The 25,373-nt window shown below is 34.8% G+C and overlaps 1 protein-coding gene across 3 annotated transcripts in view; it reads left to right on the forward strand.

Annotated features, from left to right (window-relative positions):
* The window catches only part of TppII (Tripeptidyl-peptidase II), a 583,232-nt gene that overhangs the window by 504,986 nt on the left and 52,873 nt on the right, over positions 1–25,373 (forward strand). For all 3 annotated transcript variants that reach the window (XM_090408276.1, XM_090408286.1, XM_090408295.1), the window contains 3 exons: positions 4,212–4,290; positions 6,769–6,908; positions 21,135–21,240. In XM_090408276.1, coding sequence (XP_090264402.1) covers positions 4,212–4,290; positions 6,769–6,908; positions 21,135–21,240 — 325 coding nt within the window. The remainder of the gene's footprint in view (positions 1–4,211; positions 4,291–6,768; positions 6,909–21,134; positions 21,241–25,373) is intronic.

Raw genomic sequence — 25,373 nt, forward strand, 5'->3', positions numbered from 1 at the left:
TAGAAATGAATAGATAGAATTTCCATCTTCAGATCCTTCTCTCACTGCCCACCCTTAATAATAAAAATATTATACATATAAAAAACCAGGTTTTTTCAAATATTTCCCTACGTTAGTTTACCTCCACTTTGCCAAAAAAAAAACCTTCTTTTAACAGCAGATGAAGGTACATTGCCAGGATAAGGAAACAGAAAACAATCCAAAAAAGGCATGTCCAAATTTTCCTCCTATTTCATTTCTTCGTATATTAGTTTTATAACACTTCAGTAATGCCCTAAGATTTGGGTAAGAAGCCAATGACATTGTAAAAAAAAAGTGGCACTCCTAAACGAAAGGTTCTATTAGCCATTAAAATAATAGTTTATTTTAGAGGAATAACATGGAATTTTCCCAGAAATAATACCTATAATGTCTGTTTGTATTTCATTCTTCACTTCACCTAATACTAATGAATGGTGAAAAAGTCAATTTTTTAACATTGGATTCAAAATAAAATTTTTGGACTAATTTAAAGATATAATAAATGATTATTATATAGTCTCCTCCAGGAAGGCAAGAACTCATTTGGGAAGAGTCCAATTCCATGTCATATAGTGCCTAAGTATCATCTCATCACATCACGAAGAGAACTAACCACAACCACACCCTTATTCAGTTTCCATATATCATCCTGAGCTCTCCCTCTCACTTACCATGAGCTGTAAAATCTCACTTGTGTCTATATCCTAAGATCTCCTTTCCAGTTTATATTTTTGTATCATTGTAATATAAGATAAAAAAAATATCTTATATTACAATGATACAATGATTATATTTATGTATCTTTAAGGACAGACTAAGGGAATTACATTCCCTTAATCTGTCCTCAAAGGCAATGCACACTTCCACCAGATATCATCTTTATCCTCTCCTGGAGTGAGCTTTTCAGTTGTTTCCTCATCTCCTCTGAACCCAAGACCACATCCCAGTCAAGATGTAGCTTTATCTAGTCCTTTTACAGTGAAAATGACTTCCTTATTTCCTCTAATTTAGTATGATTTTCAACATTGCAATTATCTAATGTAAAGATAAAATATAGATATTTCAGTTGACATCTCACAAACCATCAATCATTGTAAAAGAATAAATGAAGGAAATTCAAATATAACAACAATGTATTACTATGAACAGCAGTTATGTTTTCATGTGCCAGTACAAGGATAATAGGATCTAATATATTTTTTTATTATATATTCATAATTAAAGGAGGAAAAAAAATACATAGCACAGTTGTTGAAATTTTTTATCACTAAAAACACGCGTAATAACCACAGTAACGACTATTTAATTCATAAATATAAACAGTTGTTGATAATTTTTCAGATTTTGGGCATGGACTTGACATGCCCAAAATCTGGAATGGTGAAGACTTCGGCACATTTTAAAAAGATATTCAAATTTGTGAAAGCTTCTATATAGCAACTTAGCATTATTCCAAAGGTTCCTGTGACTAGTGTTATCAATACCATAGTCTACAACTCTCCCTCCAACTTGTGGCATTTATTCAGTTCAATTCAATAAGTTGTGGTTGAAGGGAATTTGATGGACTCCAGATAGCAACAAGGATGCACTTTATCTTTTGGAAAAGATAAAAGTAGGCTAATTTTGTTGATGGGTTTGTATTTATTGATCAATCTTAAGAGATGACTGCCATGTTTCCATATGGGAGTCAACTCCTCTCATAGAATTTGGAGAAAAATGGTTGATTTTTCTCTGATTTTCAAGTCATGACTGTTAAGAGAGAAGGTTTTTGCTTGATAATAGAGATTTTCTACTGAAGATGTAATCCTCAAGAACAAAGTAGGTACAACAACTCTTGATAGAAGAGATTTGATGGCCATATTTTTGTGAAGAATGTTGTATAGATGTTTGATGAATATGGGAGCCAGAGAAAGGTTTGTGGTAAATGGAGGTGGTAGTAGAGACATCTGCTTCTTTTAAGAACACCAAGAAAGTATAAAGTTCCGTTTGATTATTTTTCTAGGGTGAATCTGCAGTTCTCTGTAAATGGCATCTTGTTTTTGGTCTGAGTTTTTCCAGATGGCAAAAATATCATCATCATAATGGATCCAGTGATTGCACTTGGAATTTAGAGTAGAAATTTTTTCTTCTAGATGTTCTAAATAAAAATTAAAATTGAAGATAATAGGGAGCCTTTGGCAGTTCTTTCTTTTTGCCTATGTAGTTTGCCATTTCTAGTATAATACAGTAATCTACCATTTATCTGATCTTCAAAACTTTGACCTTTCAAGTAACTGACCCTTACTTGTCAATCAACTTCTGGTAAAGCACTGTAATTGTATTTCAGTTTTATTTCCATGTTTAAATTTCCATAGCTGTTGCTATTATTTAAGTCGAAGTTTCTGGAAAGAAAATGATCTAGATGGAATCAAATAAATAATTTAGTAGCTAAAATTTACAAGCTGACATTTTGCTAGCTTAAATTGATTATGAGAATCAATTTAACACTACACACTCATTGAAGACAGTAAAATGACCTAAATAACTAAGGATAGTCACATGCATGGATGGATGGCAACAGTGGCTCTGTGGTGATTTCTGTTGCTAATGCTGATAGGTAGATAGGGCAGTTATTTATGTAAAATTTTATGTAAAAGCCAAATTTATGTAAAATCATACCATCTGTTTTGTTATAGTTAATTGAATTTTGTAGAACTTGTGCCACTTCTGGAAAGAGTCTCTCCGATTTAAACCAAAATTTGTGAAGTAGCCTGGCTTGACTTTTAATGGGACCCCCCTACTAATTACAGCATAGGTTTTGCCAGTGTACCATAACTAGATAAGTGGTAGGTGCAATGGATGCAGAGTCACAAGGCCTAAGTCGAAGGTACCCCGTTTGATACCCCGTTTAAGGAGGGCCTTAAATGGGGTATCAAAAAAAATATCAGCATTATACTTTCATTTTCAAATTTTAAATTTGCCGTCATGGGAGGCAATTCTGTAACACTTTTGGTTAAAGTTAAAAATTAACCGATCTGTTTCTATCATATTTGTTTTTTATTATTTTTTCCCAACAAAGGGAGAGCCAAAAATATTGCATGGCCCATGAAAAGCTAGTTGCAGCACTAGGTGTTGTAATCTGAGAGAAGCAGAGAGAGAGAGAGAGCGAGCTTCTTTTATTTGTATAATGTGGAATCTAAGACAATGATGATATCGCCTTAATCTGATATTGTAATAATAGGATTTTATTATTCTTTAAAAGTTTAAACTATATAAGGTGTTTAATTTGAAAAAAGAAATATTGAAGTTTGGTGTTTTTGAACAATAAATGAATCTTGCAACATTGAAGTGTAATTTATTTCTATCTTCTTAGGAAATGTGAGAAATGTTGTGCCCAATATTATGTAAAAATCCAAGGAAGGAGAACATTTCAGTTCACCAGCAAATGTATGTCCTCGAGCCAAATAATTAAGTTCATCCTCTGTTAATGGACAGTTTGAGAGATTGGACAACTCACTTCTCATGAGGTGGTTTGCTTGAACTGGAAAGATGCTTTGGAAGATTTTTGAATTTTCTGTGGCTTTCTCACAATTATCTCTCTCTCCATCAAAAGTTGGTTACTGAAGAACATGAAATATCACTTTTCTTTATAAGGCTTTGATATGGTCACATCTGGATTATTGTACATAGGTCTGAGATTCTTTGGTTATGAGGAAGTGGTGGAGAGGCTTCAGTAGTGACAACTAAGATAGCGAGTGGTCTGTTGTGGGATTCCCCCTCCCCTCCAAGGATATATTGAGGATTTGTGAGTTTCAGAAATTGATTAATAGGCAGAAAATAGGAGTATATACTAGGAACAGTTAAGTTGCTAAATAGAACTAAATATATATTTTTCAGCAGTTGACTAAAAGGGGACAAACAAGGAGTCAGTCCTGGAAATTGAGTAAGAGTAAAGACCTCAAGGACTAGATTTTTCACTTTGTGATTTGTGAAATAAGTGGAATGGATTGGTAGAGTGTGTTCTAAGTGCTTTTTTGGTGAATGTGTTCAGGAAGAAAAGGTTCAATAGGATTCTTTGTTTGTGGATAGATAGTCTGGCCTCCTATGATGAATCTTTGGACTCCATGGAGATTCTGATGTAATAATAATAATAATGTGTATGCATGTACATACATATCACATCTTTTAATAATTTAGTATTTTGATTACAGGCTGCCAAAAGTGTGTTGTCCTGGACAGTATCTACTAGGTACAATGACATTATCCAAAGATGAGCTAATTAAAAAGGCAGTAAGTATTATCTTTATTATTATTAACAGTTATATAGCATTTTTCACTTTAAAATTCAGCTCAAAAAATATTTGAAATACTGGCTAAGCTGAAGTTCAAGCCTGAGATGTTCTTAATTGTATTGTGAACAGTTATATAAGAATTAATCTGTCCAGATAAGATGTGGCCATATCAGAGCCTTATCTCATCTTGTTATTGTGTTCCTTAATATCCAATTGATCATTTCAGATTACTTTGCCACTTTTACAGCATGTCCTCATTGCCACATTCCTAGCCTTTTAATCCTTCTGCAGTCCAGTTCCATCAGCATAAAAGACAGCTTGTAATCTTTTCACCCATAGGGATAAAAAGATTTAAAAGATTTTAAACATCTGTTATCTTTTGACCATACTATCAGTCTCTTTAAATCATCCTGCATGATCTCTGTGTAGATCTTTATTAACTGTTACCCTCCCCAACTTTGTATCATTAGCAAACAACTGAGTATTTCTCAAATCATTTCCAGTGTCATTAATGTGCAAAGTAAATAACAATGGTCTAAGGGAAGCTAGGGACTAGGCGTAACATAGACATAGATCCCAGTGGTGCATCTCTGATTCATATCTTCCTTGGATACTGTTCTATATATCTGCCATAAGCTAATCTTTTACATCAATCAGCCACCCTCTTATCAAAATATCTGAACAGTGCTTGCAGCGTTTTAACAAGATAAAACTGATTTTCTGCATCGATTTATTACTATGGATGAGACTTGGATTCACCATCACACACCAGAATCCAAACAGCAGTCAAAACAGTGGACAGAAGCTGGTTGTTCAGTGCTAAAGAAGACAAAGTCAGTTCCATCAGCAGGAAAGGTCATGACATTGGTTACTTAAGTATAAAGAGCTAATAAGCTTCATTTCGGCAATGAAAACATTACTTAAATTAAGGGGATATTAAATCCCACATAGTTTAAAAACCGAATAAGAAACTCAAAGATTGGAATCAGAGAGTTTCTTGCCGAATATAGTAAACTATAAAGTATCGGCGACACTAGCGTTAGCCAATGCAAGTGACCGTAGTACAATACCAGGGCACCTCGTTGCAAAGGTGGGGGGAAGTTCAGATCGCTATTCTTAGGTATTTTCCATAATGTAAAAACACATTTCCTAGGAAATGTATGCTGTTATTACATTATGGAGGGAGGTCACTACCCAGACCGGTTTCAGCCTTTTTTGAGGCTTCATCAGTGAGTAGCTAGACCTAATACCAAAGTGTATAGCGAAAAGAACTTATGTACTCTGCGAACGAGTTTTCCAAACAGGTGCAACCATTAAGTTACTTAAGTATAAAGAGCTAATAAGCTTCATTTCGGCAATGAAAACATTACTTAAATTGTGGGATTTAATATCCCCTAAAACATTACTTAAATTGTGGGATTTAATATCCCCTTAATTTAAGTAATGTTTTCATTGCCGAAATGAAGCTTATTAGCTCTTTATACTTAAGTAACTTAATGGTTGCACCTGTTTGGAAAACTCGTTCGCAGAGTACATAAGTTCTTTTCGCTATACACTTTGGTATTAGGTCTAGCTACTCGCTGATGAAGCCTCAAAAAAGGCTGAAACTGGTCTGGGTAGTGACCTCCCTCCATAATGTAATAACAGCATACATTTCCTAGGAAATGTGTTTTTACATTATGGAAAATACCTAAGAATAGCGATCGGAACTTCCCCCCCCCCACCTTTGCAACAAGTTGCCCTGGTATTGTACTACGTACTAGGATCACTTGCATTGGCTAATGCTAGTGTCGCCGATACTTTATAGTTTACTATATTTGGCAAGAAACTCTCTGATTCCAATCTTTGAGTTGCTTATTCGGTTTTAAAACTATGTGGGATTTAATATCCCCTTAATTTAAGAAATGACATTGGTGTTTTGGGATGCTAAAGGCATTTTGTTTATTAATTATCTTGAAAAGGGTAAAACAATAACTGGGGAATATTATTCCGATCTTTTAACCAGACTAGATGAAAAAATTCGTGAGAAAAGACCCGTTTTGCAGAAGAAAAAAATCATCTTTCATCAGGACAATGCACCTGCCCACAAAGGTGTCTTGGCAATAGGAAAATTAAGGGATCTGCACCATGAATTGTTGGAACATCCACCCTATTCTCCAGATTTGGCTGTCTCTGACTTCTATCTCTTCCCAAAACTAAAACTGTCCTCACTTGTCAGCGTTTTTCTTCAAATCAAGAGGTGATTGCAGTTGTAGAGGAGTATTTTGCAGATCCTACTGAGAACCACTACAAGGACGTGATAATGATGCTGGAGCATCACTATAATGAATGTCTTAAGGGAGATTATGTTGAAAAATAAAAATAATTTTGAAATTATGAATTTGTTTTTTCATTGTTAGGCCGAGAACCTTTCAGACCACCCTCTTATATTTAGGTAATTATACTGCTTTTAATGCATAATAATTTGTGTTTTTAGGACTCCTATCAGTTCAAGTATATTATTCCAGAACTTCCAAAAAAGGCATCTACCTCTAAAAATTCTCAAGATAAGGAAAGAAATTTAGAAGAAGAATTCATGGAGGCTCTGAGAGATTTAAAAGTTTCATGGGTTGCTAAGTATGGAATTTTGATTTTTTAAAAATATTTATATATTATTTGTCAGGAAGTAGTTTATGTAGAATAATAATTCATTGAAAAAAATGTGATCCATTATGAAAAATATATAAAATTGACTAACTAATGGTTTTTTTATATCGTTGCTTTCTCTATATTTTACTGATTTATATCTTCCTGTTCTATCTTGCAATCGCTAATTTACTTCTTCAGATATGGGGTCTAATATATATTTACATCTAGGATTGTTTCCTCTTCATATACTGGCAAATTTATATTATGCTGCACCAGCCAGTGTCCTATAGCAGAAAAGATCCTTACTCAGGGAGACAATACTAGATTCTGAGGCGTTCTTACACAATATCTTAATTTAATACAGCTGTATAGATTCAGACTGCAGTCGTGATCTAAATCTATAATTATACACATTCTAATTCCTTCCCGCCAAAATAGGTTCTATTTTTATAAGTGGTAAATCGGAATCAGGCATGACTCAGGTTTAGATAAATAAAACATGTTTATTGGAATATCAAAGCAAAATTCATACATTCAATTTTTGTTTCAATGCTAAATAAGGAAGCTCGAGTTAAAAGATTAACATACTCTAAATTAAATCAAGGTTATAAAGCATGTAATACACAGTAACTGGAAAATGGGATAGATTGCAATTGGTATGTTAAGCTAAAATTCCCTTCTGCAAGCTATTCATAAAATGACATGACAAACATTCTAATGTTATTCAGTTGCCATAAATCTACAACCCTAATCTCATTATGTTAATTCAATCACATACAACACAAAAGATCTCTTCTAAACAATTCTTCTTATTCTCAAAAGGAGGCTAACTATTTAATTAGTCTGTCCACAAAGTTCTTTAGAATAATGTTCATAATTTACATTCACAAATAATTTTCTCTCTTCTAAGGAATTCCAAACACATAATAGAGTAATTCTACTTTACCGATGTCTTTCAGCACCATGTGTGCGTCTGGTTACCTCTTGTTTATTGGCTGTCCTTATGCCAGCACAGGGGCTATGCTATCTTCATAATTGCTGCCGATCACGGACTCGATTTTTGCATCTCAGGAAACATCTCCATTCCTTTCTATGGGACTTTTCAGTGAGGGCTCGATTCTGCTAGGGCTGGAAATCTCACCTTCAGCTCTGTGTGGAATCTCAGCATTCTCAGGAAAACTCGCCGCCTGACATCATAGCACTGACGCTTCATCCCCCCTTACTCGAACCACCGACTATCTTCCGAACCAGGAAAATGATAAGACAAGAGAGGGTCGATATGGCGCTCATCCCCTTATATTCTTCGATCGAACGCCCCTTTTTTGGGAGTCCCCTTTTGCACACGACCTATATCTTTTCTCCCCTTTGGTTCATCCCTTTGCTGTTATGCTCTTGTATTCACGGAATTCGCATTGATGTACCTTCCACGTAAGCTACTGCCGCCAGCATTACGCTGGACACGTGTAGTTGTATACCTTCTATGAATTGTTACTTAATATCTATCTGGTGACTCACAATCATTGTATACAGCTAAAGGGAGGCTTAAATAATATTAACAAATTCCTCTTTTAAGACAATCTCTAATTCGATCTTGGTATGATCACAATAGATTAAAATACATGGTACATAAAATAAAATGCAATTTTATACATATGTGAAGAAGTTTCACTTTAATTTCAGCTGATGTGCAGGTATTTCTCTTTGTTTGTGTAGTTTAGTATGTTAGACCCTGAATGAATGATTTCTTTGCAAGATTCCTTCATTCAGGATCTAACAGTTTACTTTTATTATGGCTAATACTATTATAAAAGTGAATTGTTACTTTCATTTTGATGCTTAATCATTTGTTTGCCTGAAAAATATTCATCTACTATCTCATGTTATTAATGCAAACAGATCATTTTTTCATTTGCTAAAAAAATTCTGGGAATAATCTGCAATCTGGTAGTAAATAACTTCTGCTGTGTCTGCTGGAAAAAAGAAAGAAAGAAGAGAGAAAAAAAGTTGCCTGCTACTTCACTTTTTAAGCCCATGATTGACAACCTCCAATTGAAATTGAAAATAACATTTTAAAGATTCTCTTTTTAAAATACTTAAACTAAAAACCTTCATTTTGCATTCCATGTGAAATAAATAAATTGCCATCCTGGTTGTTCAACTGGTAAGCATGTCTGCTGTCCAACCAATATTGTATGTTCAAATTCTACTGTGGGCATAATATTTGTGACTGTCTTTAGGTGGGAAATGAATTTCATCATCTGGTGTGAAATCACCACTCTGCTTATTGGAGTCCTGAAGTAGTTTGAAGGTACATGTTTGGTGTCTGGAGCAGTGTTTTTGGACTATGCAAAAAATATATATATATAATTTATTAAAATAGGGGAAAAAAAATCCTTAGCCCATACTCGGTACAAATGTATTATAAGTTTGCAAATAACCTTTTTGCGGGTCAGAGGCACATAAAAATAATAAATGAGCTAGTCAAGTATAAGAAATATTGAGAGATCAGCAGCATCACAATAATTCATAATATGCAAGCATGGCAATTAAGCCACATTTCTGAGCCTAGGAAGGAATCAGAAAGTGTAATTGTGTGTTTCATGCAGTTTGTAGTGAAGTAGGACAAAATGGTCTGGGGTCTTTCCCCCAGAGGCAAAGCTACATGCCACCGGATGGGTCCCCAGGTTGCGGATCGGGGAATGGCCACCAGAGATGGTGGCTAGCTGCGAATAGCCAATAAGCAGTCCCGGACAAGAAGTGGCAATACTAACAAGACATGGTGGATTAGTGGACAATTCCAGTAACTCTATAAAATGCCACAGAAGTCCAATGATGGTACTGTGTCAAGGTGAGCTTAGGCCACCCTAAGCCTAAATCTATATGCTCCTTCTTGATTCTCTCTCTCTCTCTCCCAAGCTCTTCAAGAAAGACTAAGGGTTTGTCAAATGTGTCGATGTGCTGACAGTAAAAAGAAAACACGATTGAAATCTGATGCCAATGAACAAGAGAAAAGACTCATGCCAGCTCAGACATCGCCAGGTCAAACAAGATCCGCATCCCCAATTGAGTAATGACGGTTGGATCGAAAAATCAGTTACTGAAAACAAAGACAAAATAATCAAACTCATGCCTGTAAAGGATGGAATATCAATTGGTACATGGAATGTCCATACACCCTGGGCAACTGAAAAATTGCAGTTACTTCAAGAAGAAATGAAGAAATACAGATGTGATATATTGGATATTTCAGAAAGGAGATGGACATTGTCAGGAGAATCAAATGGTGAAAGAGTTCTCTGGTGAGGAAATGAAAGTAAGCATGAAGCAGGCGTAGGTTTCCTGCTAAGTAACAAGGCCTGTCAGGCAATGATAGGAAACAAACCAGTTAGTGAAAGAATAATGGTTGCAAGATTCAGTGGCCAACAATTTAATATCACAACATTCAAAGTATATGCGTCCACTGCAGAGAGTGCAGAAGAAGACATTGAGAGATTTTACAAAGATCTACAACTAGAAATTGATGAGGTGCCAAAGCAGGATATACTCATCATTGGAGGAGACTGGAGTGCAAAGATTGGCACACGATGTAAAAAGGTTAATGGAAAATTTGGATATGGAGAAAGAAATGAACGTGGAGAGATGCTTCTGGAATTTGCCACAGATAACAACCTGATGATTTGCAATACCAAATTCCAATAAAAAGATTGTCGTAAATGGACATGATGCCCCTTCAATGGCAAACACAGGAATATGATTGACCTGATATTAATAGACCAAAAATGGAGAACCACAGTTCAACGATGCAGATCATTCCAAGGAGCTGATATTGATTCAGACCACAACTTAGTGATTGCATATATATAAAACTGAAACAGAATTACAAAAGAAAGTTCCAAAAAGCTAAAGACATCTCAAAACTAAATGAAGACAGGCTAAGAACAGCATATCAGAACATATTGGAAACTAAGCTTAAGACCCCAAGTGAAAAACAAAATATAAATACAAGAGCAGAACGACTGACTACAGTGATAAAAAAAGCAGTAGAGGAAGTAATTCCTGAAAGAGAAAAAGATCAACAAGAAATGGATAACTCGGGGAAACTCTAAAATTGGTACAATAGAAAAGAGAACTGAAACTTAAAAAAGATAATTCAGAGGCAGCAGATGAGTTATAACCATCAAAAATGCAATGACGTGTGGAAGAAAGCCAAATGGTTGGAAGTCTAGTGCAAAGACATTGAACAGTACTATGTAGAACACAAAACTAGAGAAGTCTACAAACTTATAAGAAATGTCAATAGGAAGTGGCAAACAAGATCAGTAGCAATCAAAGATGAAGATGTTAAAGTATTGATGGACAAGACAGAAATCAAACACAGATGGACAAGATATTGCAGCGAACTATAGAAAAATCAACTAAATAATACTGCAACAGAAGTAATCAAAGAAATAAAAGCAATCTCTCCACCAGCAGAGATCTTTGAAAATGACATCTTGGAAGAGGAGGTGAATAAGGCTATAAAACATCTCAAGAACAACAAGAGTCCTGGAGATGACAACATAATAGGTGAGATGCTAAAATATGGGGGAGAATCAGTTGTAAAAAAAATGCATAAGCTGTGTAATGAAATATGGAGATCAGGGTATGCCCCCAAAGAGTGGAAAAAATCGGTCTTGGTTGTTCTTTATAAGAAAGGTAGTGGTTTAGAATGCACCAATTACAGAACTATTGCATTAATGAGTCATCTTGGCAAAATGCTGATGAAAATACTAGCAGAACGCCTGAAGGGTCATATGGAGGCACATCTTCCTGATGAGCATGCCGGATTTCGAAAAGATCGAAGTATAGTGCAACAAATACTCGCACTAAGACTAATAGCAGGGAAAGTTTGAAGAAGGAACAAAAAGATATACTGCTGTTTTGTTGACTACCAAAAAAGCGTTTGATAAAATTGACCAAAATATAACATGGGCTGTCTTGGAATCCTGTGGTGTGTACAATAAATTGATCCACCTGCTGAAAGATTTAAACAGCCAAGCACAAGCAAAAATCAGAATAGCAGGTGTGACTGGAGATTGGTTTGTCACTATTCAAGGCACAAGACAAGGGGACCCAATATCACCAATCATCTTCGTCACACATCTGGGAAGAACACTGGATAAGATTAAAGAAGGTGGAAGCATTTCAATAAATGGCATGAGAATAAACTACCTCTGCTTTGCAGATGACATCGTCCTGATCGAAGAAGATGCAGCAAGGCTGGAATAGACATTACAAACACTATACACAGAAGGAAAATGATAGGGACCAAATGTCAACTTTGAAAAAACTAAAAAAGTGATATTTGGACAACAAGAGTTACGATAGACAGATTTCAACTGGAAAACGTGGAACACTTCACATATCTTGGATGCCACATGACGCATGACTTGAACCCCAAAAAAGAGATAAAAATTAGAATAGAGCAACAACTATTTTAAAAGCCATGGACAAAATATGGAAGAGCCGAGCTATAAAAATGCAAACTAACTGCGCATTGTAGAAACCTGTATCTTCAGCAGCGTGCTCTATGGATGTGAGGCCTAGGTACTCCTGAGAGAATCTGAAATGAGGATATTAGCATTTGAGAGGAAGTGCTATAAAAGATCTTCAGAATAAGCTGGATCCAGAAAGTGAACAATGAGGAAATCTACAGACGAATACAACCAAAAGAAAACCCGATCCAGAAAATAATCAAAAGGAAACTATGTTTCTTTGGCCATATATGTAGAATGAACAATGAGAGGAAAATAAAAATGCTGCTGTTGTATTAATAATAATAATAATAATATATGAACATGAAACCTGGATTATTAAGAAGACAGAAAGCGAATTGATTCATTTGAATTATGGGTGTGGAGGAGATTATTAAGAATCCCATGGACTGCAAGAATGGGTAATAAAAAGATTTTAGAGAGTATAAAAACTGAATGCTCTTTGGAGGCAATGATCACTAAACAGAAGTTGACGTACTTTGGAAATGTTATGCGAGCTGATGAATCATTGGAAAAGGTGGTTTTTGCATGGGAAGATTGAGGGAATGAAAAGAGAGGAAGACCACAAAAGAGTTGGGTGACCAACATAAAAGAACTTCCCAACTTAGTTGCTGAAAGAAAGGACAAGATGCCTAATAGGATGGTGAGCCTTTGTGCACATGATCACCAAAAATCAAAAACGAGTGTATGGCACATAACAACAACATAGAAAGAGATGGTAGAACAAGAAGCCATCCCTGGAAGTTGTATAAAGAGGGAGTGAGCAAGCAAGTTGTTTGCATGAAGAGTGGTTCATGCAAATTTCTGGCACAGTTCGATGATCCTTTTGCGTGGGAAGATGGATCTCTTGTGATAAGTCTTTTGATTCCATTGAGATTGATGCCATTTCTATATATACCCTTTCACTCATTGATCTAATTAACAGGAGTTTACTGCATTTTAATTATTATAAAAACCAAGTGGTATTATAATTCTTAACCTTTTAAAAAGGGATTTTATTTTGAAAAGGAATTTGGTGAAAGTATTTAACAATACTACATACAAACTTGCTAAACATTTGGCAAAATTACTAGCCCCCCACCCCACACACACACACACGAGTAATTCTTCCCATTTTGTTAAAAATTACATTCATCTAAAAAGTATGTTAAAATACCATATTTTAAGAACTTCAGACACAATGATTAGTTTTGATATTACTTCACTATTTACCAATGTACCATTAATTGAGACGTTCATTTGTTAAAGTCACATTTCCCTTAGACATGCAGCAATCCCTCGATTAATGTGTCTCCAATTAGTGCGTCATTATTTTTCTATACCCAAATTCGATTAGTGCACTATATACATCTCAAAAATAAATGTTACAGATTTAAAAATTTTCTATCTATACATTTTTTATGGATTACTGTTTTAGAAAATCACTCACCAGGATGAAATACTTTATTTACTGATTTAAAACATTTTACAAAGGTATTTTTTAATGGCATACTACACTATTTCCATGTATACTATGTTCCAAATTTACCGCCAAAAATGATGTTGTCTGCTAATTACTCGTACATAGCATGTTGACTATCATATCTCCTGTCTCCTTTGCAATTGTTTTCCCATACTTTTTTTTTTATTTTAAAGTATTTTCCCAATCTTTAATCACGAGTAAAAGAATTAGTAAGCAAAAAAGTGGAAGCGTGAAAATGATTCAAAAAGTAATCTCATTGGTAGAAAAACATGAAATAATAAAGAAAAATGAACAAGGTGAGTACAGAGCAAAGACAGGACAAGAACACAAAAATGGGTGAATCAACTATAAGAGCAATTTTAAGCAAAGCTGCTAAATACAAAGAGAGAAAGGTAAGGCTGCTTCAAATTCATTATGCATGCACTCGAAATCAAAGTATTATAATGATTGAATTAGAAACACTTCTACATGGATCAAAGATCGTAACCAAAAATAGATCCTGCTAAGCACTGACTTTATTAAATCAAAAAGCATTAAGTCTCTTTGCAACCTTGAAAGAAAGGGCTATCAATGAAAGAAGAATTCCATACTAGTGCTGGGTGGTTTGAGCATTTCAAAAAGAAAAATAGCCTACATAGCATTCTAATCACAGGCCAAGCTGCAAGTGCAGATAAGGAGGTGGCCACAAATTATCCAGAGATTTTGAAGAAAATTGTGGAAGAAGGGGGGGGCTAATGTTACCAGCAAATATTTAATGTTGATGACACTGGCTTTTTTTTTTTTTTTTTGGAAGCGAATGCCTTCCAAGACTTTGCTGGCCAAATCAGAGAAATCTCAGCCTTGTTATAAAGTCAGAAAAAAATTACTGCTAGCAATATGCGAGCTGTTTGGAAGCACATTCTTCCACATTGTGCAAATGATTTTAGAGGCTTTTTCAAATGAATCTAAGTTGATTAAATCTCATTCTGAGAAACTGAGTGATTCCAAACCTTCTAAATTCAGATGCACAGCAGGAAGATCCTGAAGAATATGAAGAAAATTTAATCACTGACAAGCCCAAAGAGATTTCACAGAAACAATTTGAAAATATTTTTTCATATAATCGAAGTTTTTAAGCAGCAATGCTTTGAGGCTGACTCTGATGAAGAGAGAAGCAGTAAAATTTGCAGAAGTAGTAGAAGAGGTAATAGGGCCATACCACCGGTTGTATGAAAAAAAGAAACAGAATGTCTGCCAAACTGTGTTAGCTCAATTCTTTGTTAAGAAGTAGAATAATAAATTTATATTACGAATATGTTTTATTGTCTTTCATCTTCATGGTTTCCTTTAACTAGGCCCTGAGATATTTCTTAATTCTTTTATAAAAAAAAATTAAGGATCAAAAAAGAAATTTGAGGAACGAATTTTATTATATTCGATTAGTGTGTTTTCGAAACAATGCACCTATTTTAAAGAACGCATTAGGCACATGAATTGAGGGATTGCCGTACTTAAATTATTCAAATTTACAGTACATGCTGGCTATTTTGCATCGTAGTAGACAGCTGTGGGCTGCCCCTTCAGCCAATTTTTGTATAGAACATTTAGAAAACCAAGCAGTGAATACAGCCACTCTCAAACCAGTGATTTGTTTGCACTATTTGATGATGTTTGCTATTTGGCCACATGATCCAGACACATTAGATGCATTTTTAGTACATTTAAATAACCAACACTAAAATCCACTTCACAATGGAACAGGAAGCTAATGACTGTATGCCATTCCTAGATACATTAGTCACATGCCTTCCTGACAGTTCATTATCTTTTTCTGTTTATAAAAATTCTATGCATACAGGGAGATATATTTGCACAAACAATCACACCATCATCCAGCTCAACAATATGGTGCCCTAAAAACACTAACTCATAAAGCCAATCTATCTGTTCCAATAATAATGCTCTTATCACTGAACTCACTTGCATCATACTTTTTAACTAATGGCTATAATCTCCAAAGAATAGACAAAATACTAAACTCTCCCTCGAAATTACTTTCATTGCTTAATATGCAAGACTTCAGCAAAAGTGTTACCATTCCATACCAGGGCACATCTGAAATGATATCTAGAGTGCTTAATAAATATCAGCGCTGCACCACATTTAAACCGTATATCAAATTGGCAACTCTCATCCGTTCACCTAAGGGTAGACTCTCCTTTATCACATTGAATAACGTTAGCAGGAGGAATAAATGCCAATGCTGGACTCATTTGAATCCAATGAGTAAATTCATGGTCTTGTTTGCATCAGGCTTTTAAAAGCTTCAGTCTGTACCTTTCACCAAATGCTTTGGGAAAGATAAAAAAATAAACCAGTATTTAGAATACCAGGAAATTCTTGTTGAAAGGCATGCATAGCACTTTGTTCGAAATCTGTCATAAGTCGCTGGGGTTGAAGACACGGTTGTAGATTTTTAACTTCTTGAAACAACTTGACGTATGTGGCACGAGTTTTGTTTGGCAGAAGCGCTTAGACCACTGGAATAACTGCATTGAATTGAACCACATGAATTGTATAAAGTTGCTGGAAATGCGTGGGTACTGTGCTAAAAGTTTCATCAGAAAACCACTCCTGGCTACGCGCCAGGAGCAGTTTGTCCTGAGACTCATACATCAGAAACTGTTGTACATTACCATCAATAATAATTTCTTGATGATTTTGTGGGTTTACTAGGTCCTGGAGATTGCTCGGTAAAGCAGAAGTACCATTGTTGCATGGAACATGACTAATGGTTCGTTTAAGTGAATCCTTTTTAGGTGGTAATGCTGTGACATTGGCACGAGCCTCTGCAATTACTGATGCAACAATTTGCTGTGGCCGTTCATTCGTGGTTGTTGCATGTTGCCGTATTTGACCAATCAATTGCAATGCTTCCGACCTTGCGGCTTGAGCTGCATGGTTATGTTTAGTTACGACTTTCACAACTGGGCCTTCCAAATCCTCTGTCCAAACACTCCCTTTGCATATGGAACGTTTTTCACAAACCCAGATTCCATGTTGTTCATCTACAGTTCTCTTTGAAAACATGTAAATGTGGTTGTCATCATCTACCAATTTTCTTGAGCCTCTTATTGACGGAACACTTTTTGCCATTGTACGCACAGGATTAATCAATCAAAATGCAAAAATAATATGTATATATTGCACTGCCTGTGACACTCGGCTTGTTCACGCAATGCGCCCCCGATAATAAGGTGGCAAAAACAGCAAATGTGCACTGTTCCCCCCCCCCCCCCCCCCCATGTCCATCGCTAACCGTGTGACTATCGCCCTCGTGGTCGAATATGTATTCCTTCCATTGTGAAAGGATTAATAGTTCCAGTTAATACTTTCACAATGGAAAGAGAACCCTGAAGACATACAAAAGGGGAGAAATTAGTTTAAAAGCTATGACAATTTGTACACAAATGTAATTTTGAAAATTTGTTCAGAAAAGTTAGAGTTATCAGAAGTTCGGTTCGAGTAATCGAGAGAGTTTAACATTGAATCTCCACTAAAGAGGCTGGGACTTCAATAAAAATTCGAGATATCGAGAGTTAACTGTACTGTATTTACATTTTTGTAACCTACTCATTATACTGGCCAACAAAAAATATTTTTTTTCTGCTGATTATGATCTGACACTTGTTTTTTACTAATTTGGGTGCGCTGATTTAAAATATGAAACCCATTTTTCTCTATCACGTCAGGTTTTTCCTCTATGGCATTTTCTTTTTGCTAATTTGTAAGTTTTTGATAGTTTTAAGGAGGCAGTACTATTTAGAGGATCAAAAAAATCGATTTTTTAATATTATTTTCTGAAAGTATGTACTTTTAAAAATCTGTTCCTAACTTTTTATCAAGAAATTCGGAAAATTCTCGAAGATATAGCCTATTATTCAAAGCGGTGCGCAGATCAGAATCGGAGCGCTCACTGCTCTCGTTTGTTAGTAAACGAACGAATGCGTAAGAACCTACAGCAGCACGTACTGGCACTTTGAATGTGAGAGAGTCCGACCGACTTAATACATTTAGGTGATGAAAAGTAGACGATGACAACTGCCTAAAACAAATGAATGCTATATGCGTCATAGCGGACAAAGAACGATCGAAATCAGTCAATCGTTAATCGATCGTGAAGGTATTATGAGCGCTTATAACGTTTCAATAAAGGCTCTGGTTTTTTTTGTCTTGTTAATTACATGTTAGTTGGCAGTGAAGAAAATACATCATGTCTACTACTCGAAACTGTGTCAATAGTGTAGATTCTTTCTGCTACATTTGTGGCAGCTTTACTGTTCCCAGTCAAAGGACAAATATCACTGATTTCGTTAAGAAAGTGCACTTTGCATACTTTGACGTAAAAATTGCAGATCAGGACAAGTCATGGGCTCCAAATAAAGTGTGTAAGTCATGTGCAGAAAATTTACGACAGTGGAGCAAGGGAAAACGCCAAAAATTAGCTTTTGGCATTCCAATGATTTGGCGTGAACCAAAAAATCACGTAGATGATTGCTATTTTTGTTTAGTTCAGACTTCTGGTTATAATAAGAAGAATAAGAAAAAAATTGTGTATCCAAATCTCGACTCAGCAATTCGGCCAGTTGCTCATTCCAGTGAAATAGCCGTGTCAATTTATAAAGGACTTCCTTTACTTGAGAACGAGCATGATCGGGATATGCCAGATGTTCTTGAGGAGCAAGACCCGGATGTTGATTTAGACAATGAAAATTTAATTTCTAGTTCTGGACCGCAACGTTTTACTCAAGCGGAATTGAATGACTTAGTAAGAGATTTGGGCCTATCAAAGGAATCATCGGAATTGTTAGCTTCAAGATTAAATGAAAAAAACTTACTGGAACAAGATATGAAGATAACTTTTTATCATAGCAGGGAAAGTAATCTTGTACAATATTTTAAACACGAGTGTGGGTGTGTTTACTGTAACAATGTATCAGGTTTACTAACTGAAATGAGTGTTGTACAATATCATCCAAATGAGTGGCGTTTATTTATCGACAGTTCAAGCAGAAGTCTCAGGTGTGTCTTACTACACAATGGGAATGTATATAGCTCAATTCCTATTGGCTATTCAGTCCACTTAAAAGAAACATATGAGGACATTAAAAAGGTTCTGAAGTTATTAAAATATACAGACCATAACTGGATCATCTGTGTGGATCTTAAAATGGTGAACTTTTTACTTGGCTTTCAAAGAGGATATACAAAGTTTCCATGTTTTCTATGCTTCTGGGATAGTCGAGCTAGAAACCAACACTGGAGTCAGAAACATTGGCCTCTTAGAATATCCTTAAATGTTGGAGAACAGAATGTTATAAATCGACCTTTAATCGACAGAGAAAAAATCATTTTTCCACCTCTACACATCAAACTAGGTCTTATGAAGCAGTATGTTAAAGCTTTAGATTTACAAGGTGACTGTTTCCAATAATACATATGTGAAAAATTTCCACGACTTAGTTATGAAAAAATTAAAGCCAGTGTATTTGATGGACCGCAAATTAGAACTTTAATGAGAGCCCCAAATTTCATCAACTCTATGAACGAAATTGAGAAAGAGGCCTGGACTTCATTTACGATGGTTGCAAATAATTTTCTTGGAAACAAAAAAGCGTGCAATTACAAAGATCTAGTGGAAACAATGCTTGAAAATTTCCAGCACCTAGGTCACAACATGAGCATAAAGCTTCATTTCCTATACAGTCATCTTGATAGATTTCCCGAGAATTTAGGTGCTGTAAGCGATGAACAAGGCGAAAGATTTCATCAAGACTTAAAAACTATGGAAGATCAGTAACAAGGAAGATGGGATTCTCACATGATAGCCAACTACTGTTGGAGTATTCAAAGGGATTGCCAAAACAGAACACACAGCAGAAATTGCTACAAACAAAAATTTATTCCCTGAAACTCATGTGTAAGTAAAATTGTTATTTTTTTTTATAAATATTCTTGTAATTTTTAATGAATATTGTTAAGTAGTTATAATTATCGGCCTTTCTCGCATTCAAAGCGCCGGTACGTGCTGTTGCAGGTTCTTACGCATTTATTCGTTTACTAACAAGCGAGAGCGGTGAGCACTCCGATTCTGATCTGCGCACCGCTTTGAATAATAGGCTATATCTTTGGGAATTTTTCGAATTTCTTGATAAAAAGTTAGAAACAGATTTTTAAAAGTACATACTTTCAGAAAATAATATTAAAAAATCGATTTTTTTTTATCCTCTAAATAGTACTTCCTCTTGAAAACTATCAAAAAGTTACAAATTAGCAAAAAGAAAATGCCACAGAGGAAAAACCTGACGTGATAGAGATAAATGGATTTGATATTTGAAATCAGCGCACCCAAATTAGTAAAAAACAGGTCTCATATAAAAGTCAGCAAAAATTGTGTTGGACTGTGTTATCTACAGGGTGCAAAATGCTGGGGATGACTTTTCTGTAAACCGTATGAAGTACCCTGTACTTGTGAACGGGCAGGAAGAACTGTTGACGTCCACCTTGGAGAACATGAAAATACATTCGCACTATCATTATGGCAAGTTACAACTAGCAGACCACGCCTTGGTACCTCTTCATACAGGATCAGATGGAAGAAAACAGAAGTGCTACACAGAAGCCATCATAAGTCAGAAAGATTGTTTTTGGAAGCAGCAGCAACTTCAAATTATTCCCCAAACCTCAACAAATTATTCTGTATCCATTTATCAAATATCTGGGTGATAGTACAGTCATTTTAAGATCAAATTAATACTATCTTTCTTTATTCAGCAATAGATGGCCCCAGTTATAACTTTAGTTCCTTGTGATGTTCATTATAATGTTTTTAAACTGGTCCCACTGTTAATTAAATTGTTGCTGTTCGTGTACTAGGACATACTGTTTTTATGCTCTCAAGATGTTGGATATAATACTTGTGGGAAATATCAGCAAATAATTAAGTAAGTTGACATGAGCTGCCAACACATTAGATTTTCTACTCATTTTAAAAAGGAAATTGTACAAAAGATTTAATGCTTGTGGTATTATGTTATATATATATATATTTTTTTTTTTACACAAAATTTATAAATGTTTGATGGAGAAATTTAATAAAATATTCCACTGTAACAATTTTAATTTAAAAATTGACTTCAGTTTAATAGAAATTAACATATTTAAATGTTGTCTTTTAAGGTTACAAGGAAAAGCTTCCAAAGAATTATTTGATGAAATTATTGCATCTGACCCTAAACATTTGCCTCTTCTTCAAGCAAGGTTGCAATCTCTGGATTCTGAAAAGGTGAGTGTAGTATGGTACAGTAAAAATAAGTTCAGCAACTTTTTTTAATATTAGATGAATGTTATTTATATGCCTAATTGTTCAGAAAATAAGGTGACAACATAATTTATGCAAGCTAATTTTTTAGGGGAAAATGTAGTTAAAGATTCTAGGTGATCTAGCTCAGTGATGAAAATCTTTTTGCTTATTAGTGTGGATTCATGTTTAGGATATAGACCTAAGCAATCTGCGGATATTTCAGATAATTTATTTCATAAATCGTTCGCAAGACAGCTGTTACAAACGTAAATCACTTGGGGAACATACCCATTCATTTTAGTGTAAAACAGTAGCAAAGGTTCAGTTAATTTAGATATCTAATCTAGAAGAAAATGTTATGTCTGCTGAGATTAGAATCATACGTGAATAATTTTTCTGACATGATTTCTCTATTCGCTATAATGTAACCAATTTCCAGATTTTTTTCCCTCCTGCAGACTTCATGTTATATGCAGTGATTTCTTCTTTGAACTATAAGAAAAAAAATCAGATAACAGGAGAAAAATATGTAGTATTTTCTTTTCCACTGGCTGAATTTACAAAGTTCTTTCTTTGTGTTTTGAAGAGAAACTGCAAATGACTTTTTTCTTACTATTTTTGCCATTATAACATCTCATATAATTATAAGAGTGACATTTTACCGTTTTTCTCCCACACGAGAAACAGAAATAAGGTGGTAATAATATTGTTGATTCTGCCAAACTTCATTGTAGCAGAAATTTTTATTACAAAACTTTGTAATATATATATATATATATATATATCTCCGAAACAAGAAATTTGGAACCCATATCACATCAATGTTGAGTGTTGGCAAGGTGAAAATGTTCCCGTTATTATTTATATATTTCATTTATTAACTACATTAATACGGGGGGTTGGGCACAGCCCCCCGTGTTCCGGTATGGTAGACCAGTTCTCCTTCAATTGTGATAACTCGAAAGGGGGTTCAGCCACTGAATTCTGATAACTCGAATTTTGAAGACTCGACACTCAGGGTAGCCCCTGAGTTTCAAAACGTTTCGATAAACATGACATAAAAAAGCTTATCATTTTATATATATATAGGGTAGATTTTATTTCATTATTTTTTATTGTTTTGATGAAATACTTTACCTGGAATACTGTTTCCAGTTTCTCTGTGTCATAAAAAGAACTTAAAAATTAGCCTTCAAGATGAAAAAGAAACAGTGCATTCGGGTATCCCTCTATCAATATTTGTAATCCTGAAAAGGACTGTTTTGATGGCCTTGAAAACAAACATTTTTTATTTCATACTGTTCAGAATTTAAAATTCTTGAACAGCGTGGAACACCTTGAAGCAAGGGTAAACACACAAAGCAGTTTTACACTCAGGGCACCAGATTTTTGTTTCCTTTCTGATATTTTTTTAATTACATACATAATATTTGCGTGGAGGTTTTTTTTTTTATTAGCCGTTGGTGGTAGATTTTCAGGATAATGGTTGGAGTTAGCAGCGTTCAACCTCAGATGTCTGACAGGATTTCCTGTTTTTCTGCTTGCTGAAGAAGGTGCATGTGCATGCAGCAATGCTTTCGCAATTTCTATTCTGTATTCTAGATATGTTATGGTAGACAAACATTTTTTCTTGTACAGGAGGAAACTGTTCCAAATAACAAAATCCAAACACTTCAAAATTCAAATAACATGTCCAAACACTTTTTTGTAATATTTTATATGCTGTTTCCTCATTACAGAGTAGAATAATAGCTGCTGATCGCACCTGTCGACTCAACCCATAGTGTCGTTGTATGCACACACAGCAATGGGTTTTTCTTTCTTCAAACCATGCTTCTCCACGGATTCCGCTGATGGATTGTGCAGGGAAGATAGCAGAAAAACATCTTTTTTGTCTTTCCAATGTAGTGCAAAGACTTTCCCTCGCTGATAAGTTCGGATTTCCCCCTTCGATAGCTTTCCTGAAGCCAGATCTGGAGGCATATCTCGCCTTTTTGCATTTACAGTACCATAATTATCTGTAAGATGCTGTAAAAGCAAATCAGCGAGTTCAGGACACATATATAGTAATTATCCATTATAATGTAGTAACCTTTCCCCAGTATCTAGTAACGGCATTACTGCACGCATCGACAAGGGGAGATCCGAATATTTATCGTGCTCGATTACAGTTTGCTTTCCCGTATAAGGTTTGAAATGCCAAAGATATCCACTTTCCGATTCGCAAAGCATAAAAAATTTTACTCCATACTTCGCTTTCTTTTTGGGAATATACTGCTTACATTTCAGTCCACCTTTGAATGGCATAAGGCTTTCATCGATACTCAAGTCTCTCTCAGGAATGTAGAGTGATCTACATTTTTGACGGATTTTCATCAGAAAATCATAAATTTTGTTGAGGACTGGGCAAGGATGTGTTGCCTGATCGTATTCTTCATTATTCTGAAAATGCAAATACTTCATGATGAGACTGAATTGTTTTACAGTCATAACATCATGAAACATTGGCGTGTTCAGAATCCAGTCTGTAGACCAATACATTTTGAGAGCGGGCTTTCCAAATGTATTTCGAAACTTCGGGTTTTTCACTTTCTTTATTCTGATATTGCATTTGAAGGATGACAGTGATTTTAAATATTAATTTCACCTGTATCCGAATATCACATAATTTCCTGATTTATAATAATCAGGAAATATGTATATTGTCTGATTTATAATTTGCTATTTTATAATAGTTTCACCACATAGTTTCAGTATCGAAAAATTAAAGTTATGTGGAACAATTACTAGAGAAAAATAACGAATTAAATAAAAACTGTACCTATGTTTCATAACAGTTTTCGGGTGTGTGATAGTAATGCAACGGGGGGGGGGGGGTAAACTATCAGAGGCGAAATAAAGTTCAATTCTATTGTAAAAATATGGAAATGAAATTTCACATTTGATATACATATTTTGAATGATAAAAATAAGCAAATGTATCTCTTACTTTAAAAATTGGAGAATGAAATATCTGAATTATGCAGAAAATATAAATTTAAATCATAACTGTTAATTTCATTTTGTAATGACCAATTATACAAGGAAACCAAGAAAGTGAAAGTACAGATTACTATACAACATGAAGAAAAAATTTAGTAATATGATTAAAGAATTTCATGTTATTCACTATAAAGCAAAGTTGCTCAAGCGTGTCCTAAAGGAAATCTGTTAAGTATTATTCGATTTCGATGGTTTTGTACAAAAATAAAATTAATATAACCTGGAACGTCGGCAGCCGGTTTTCTTTTCTTTTTTTAAAAGAATATTCCAAATAATTATCGTGAATTAATTTCTTCGAGAACAAAGAAAAATCTTTTGTCTAGTAGCGATTAGAAACAAATTAGCGCAAAAAAATAAAAAATTAGATTGGTTAAGTGAAGAAATTATGCAAGACCTTTATTTTGTCCAGAAATTAAAATTGTATTGTACAATAAAAAGAGAAAACAAAAATATAAATAATTTCTTTATTTTTAGTCTATGATATATAACTAAAATCCAGTTCACCAGCATGGAACAAGAAAGTCCGTTTCTTGTTATAGGCAACTGAGAGGCAGCTACGAACGGGAGATAATCTGATTAACCTTTCTCTTCAGCGTGAGGGTTTATCACACCTTCTAATGGACATGACAGTCAAATTGCACTTCTTATCCAGGTTCTTTAAACAGGTGGGCTGAATCTTATCCAGATTTAGTTGGACGTCTATAGACGTCCTAGCCGGTAGGAAGGTTAAAAAGGCAAATACTGTGAAATTTGATAAGAACGTGGAAGTCGTCAATTGCATTCTCAGTGGAGACCTTAGAAAACAGCTGACTAAATAAAATTATTTTTAGTCAGCTGTTTAGTCACAATTTTTAGTGAAATGGCAGTTCAATTTGAAAATAAACTAGAGAATAAACAAATCTGGTACATAATAGGGAACTCGGCTGAATAAGAAAGAAATTAGCCAAAACGCTAAACTAAGCAGTGTGTGTGTGTGTGTGTGTGTGTAAACCAGTTTTAGCATATGGATCCGAGAGTTGGATTATAAATAAAACCGTTGTTCAATGAGTAAACAGATGGCATTAATCTCCAAA

Source organism: Typopeltis vanoorti, chromosome 2 (genome assembly GCF_054136105.1).
Source record: "Typopeltis vanoorti isolate ZY-2024b chromosome 2, IOZ_Tvanoo_1.0, whole genome shotgun sequence".
Lineage (NCBI taxonomy): Eukaryota > Metazoa > Arthropoda > Arachnida > Uropygi > Thelyphonidae > Typopeltis > Typopeltis vanoorti.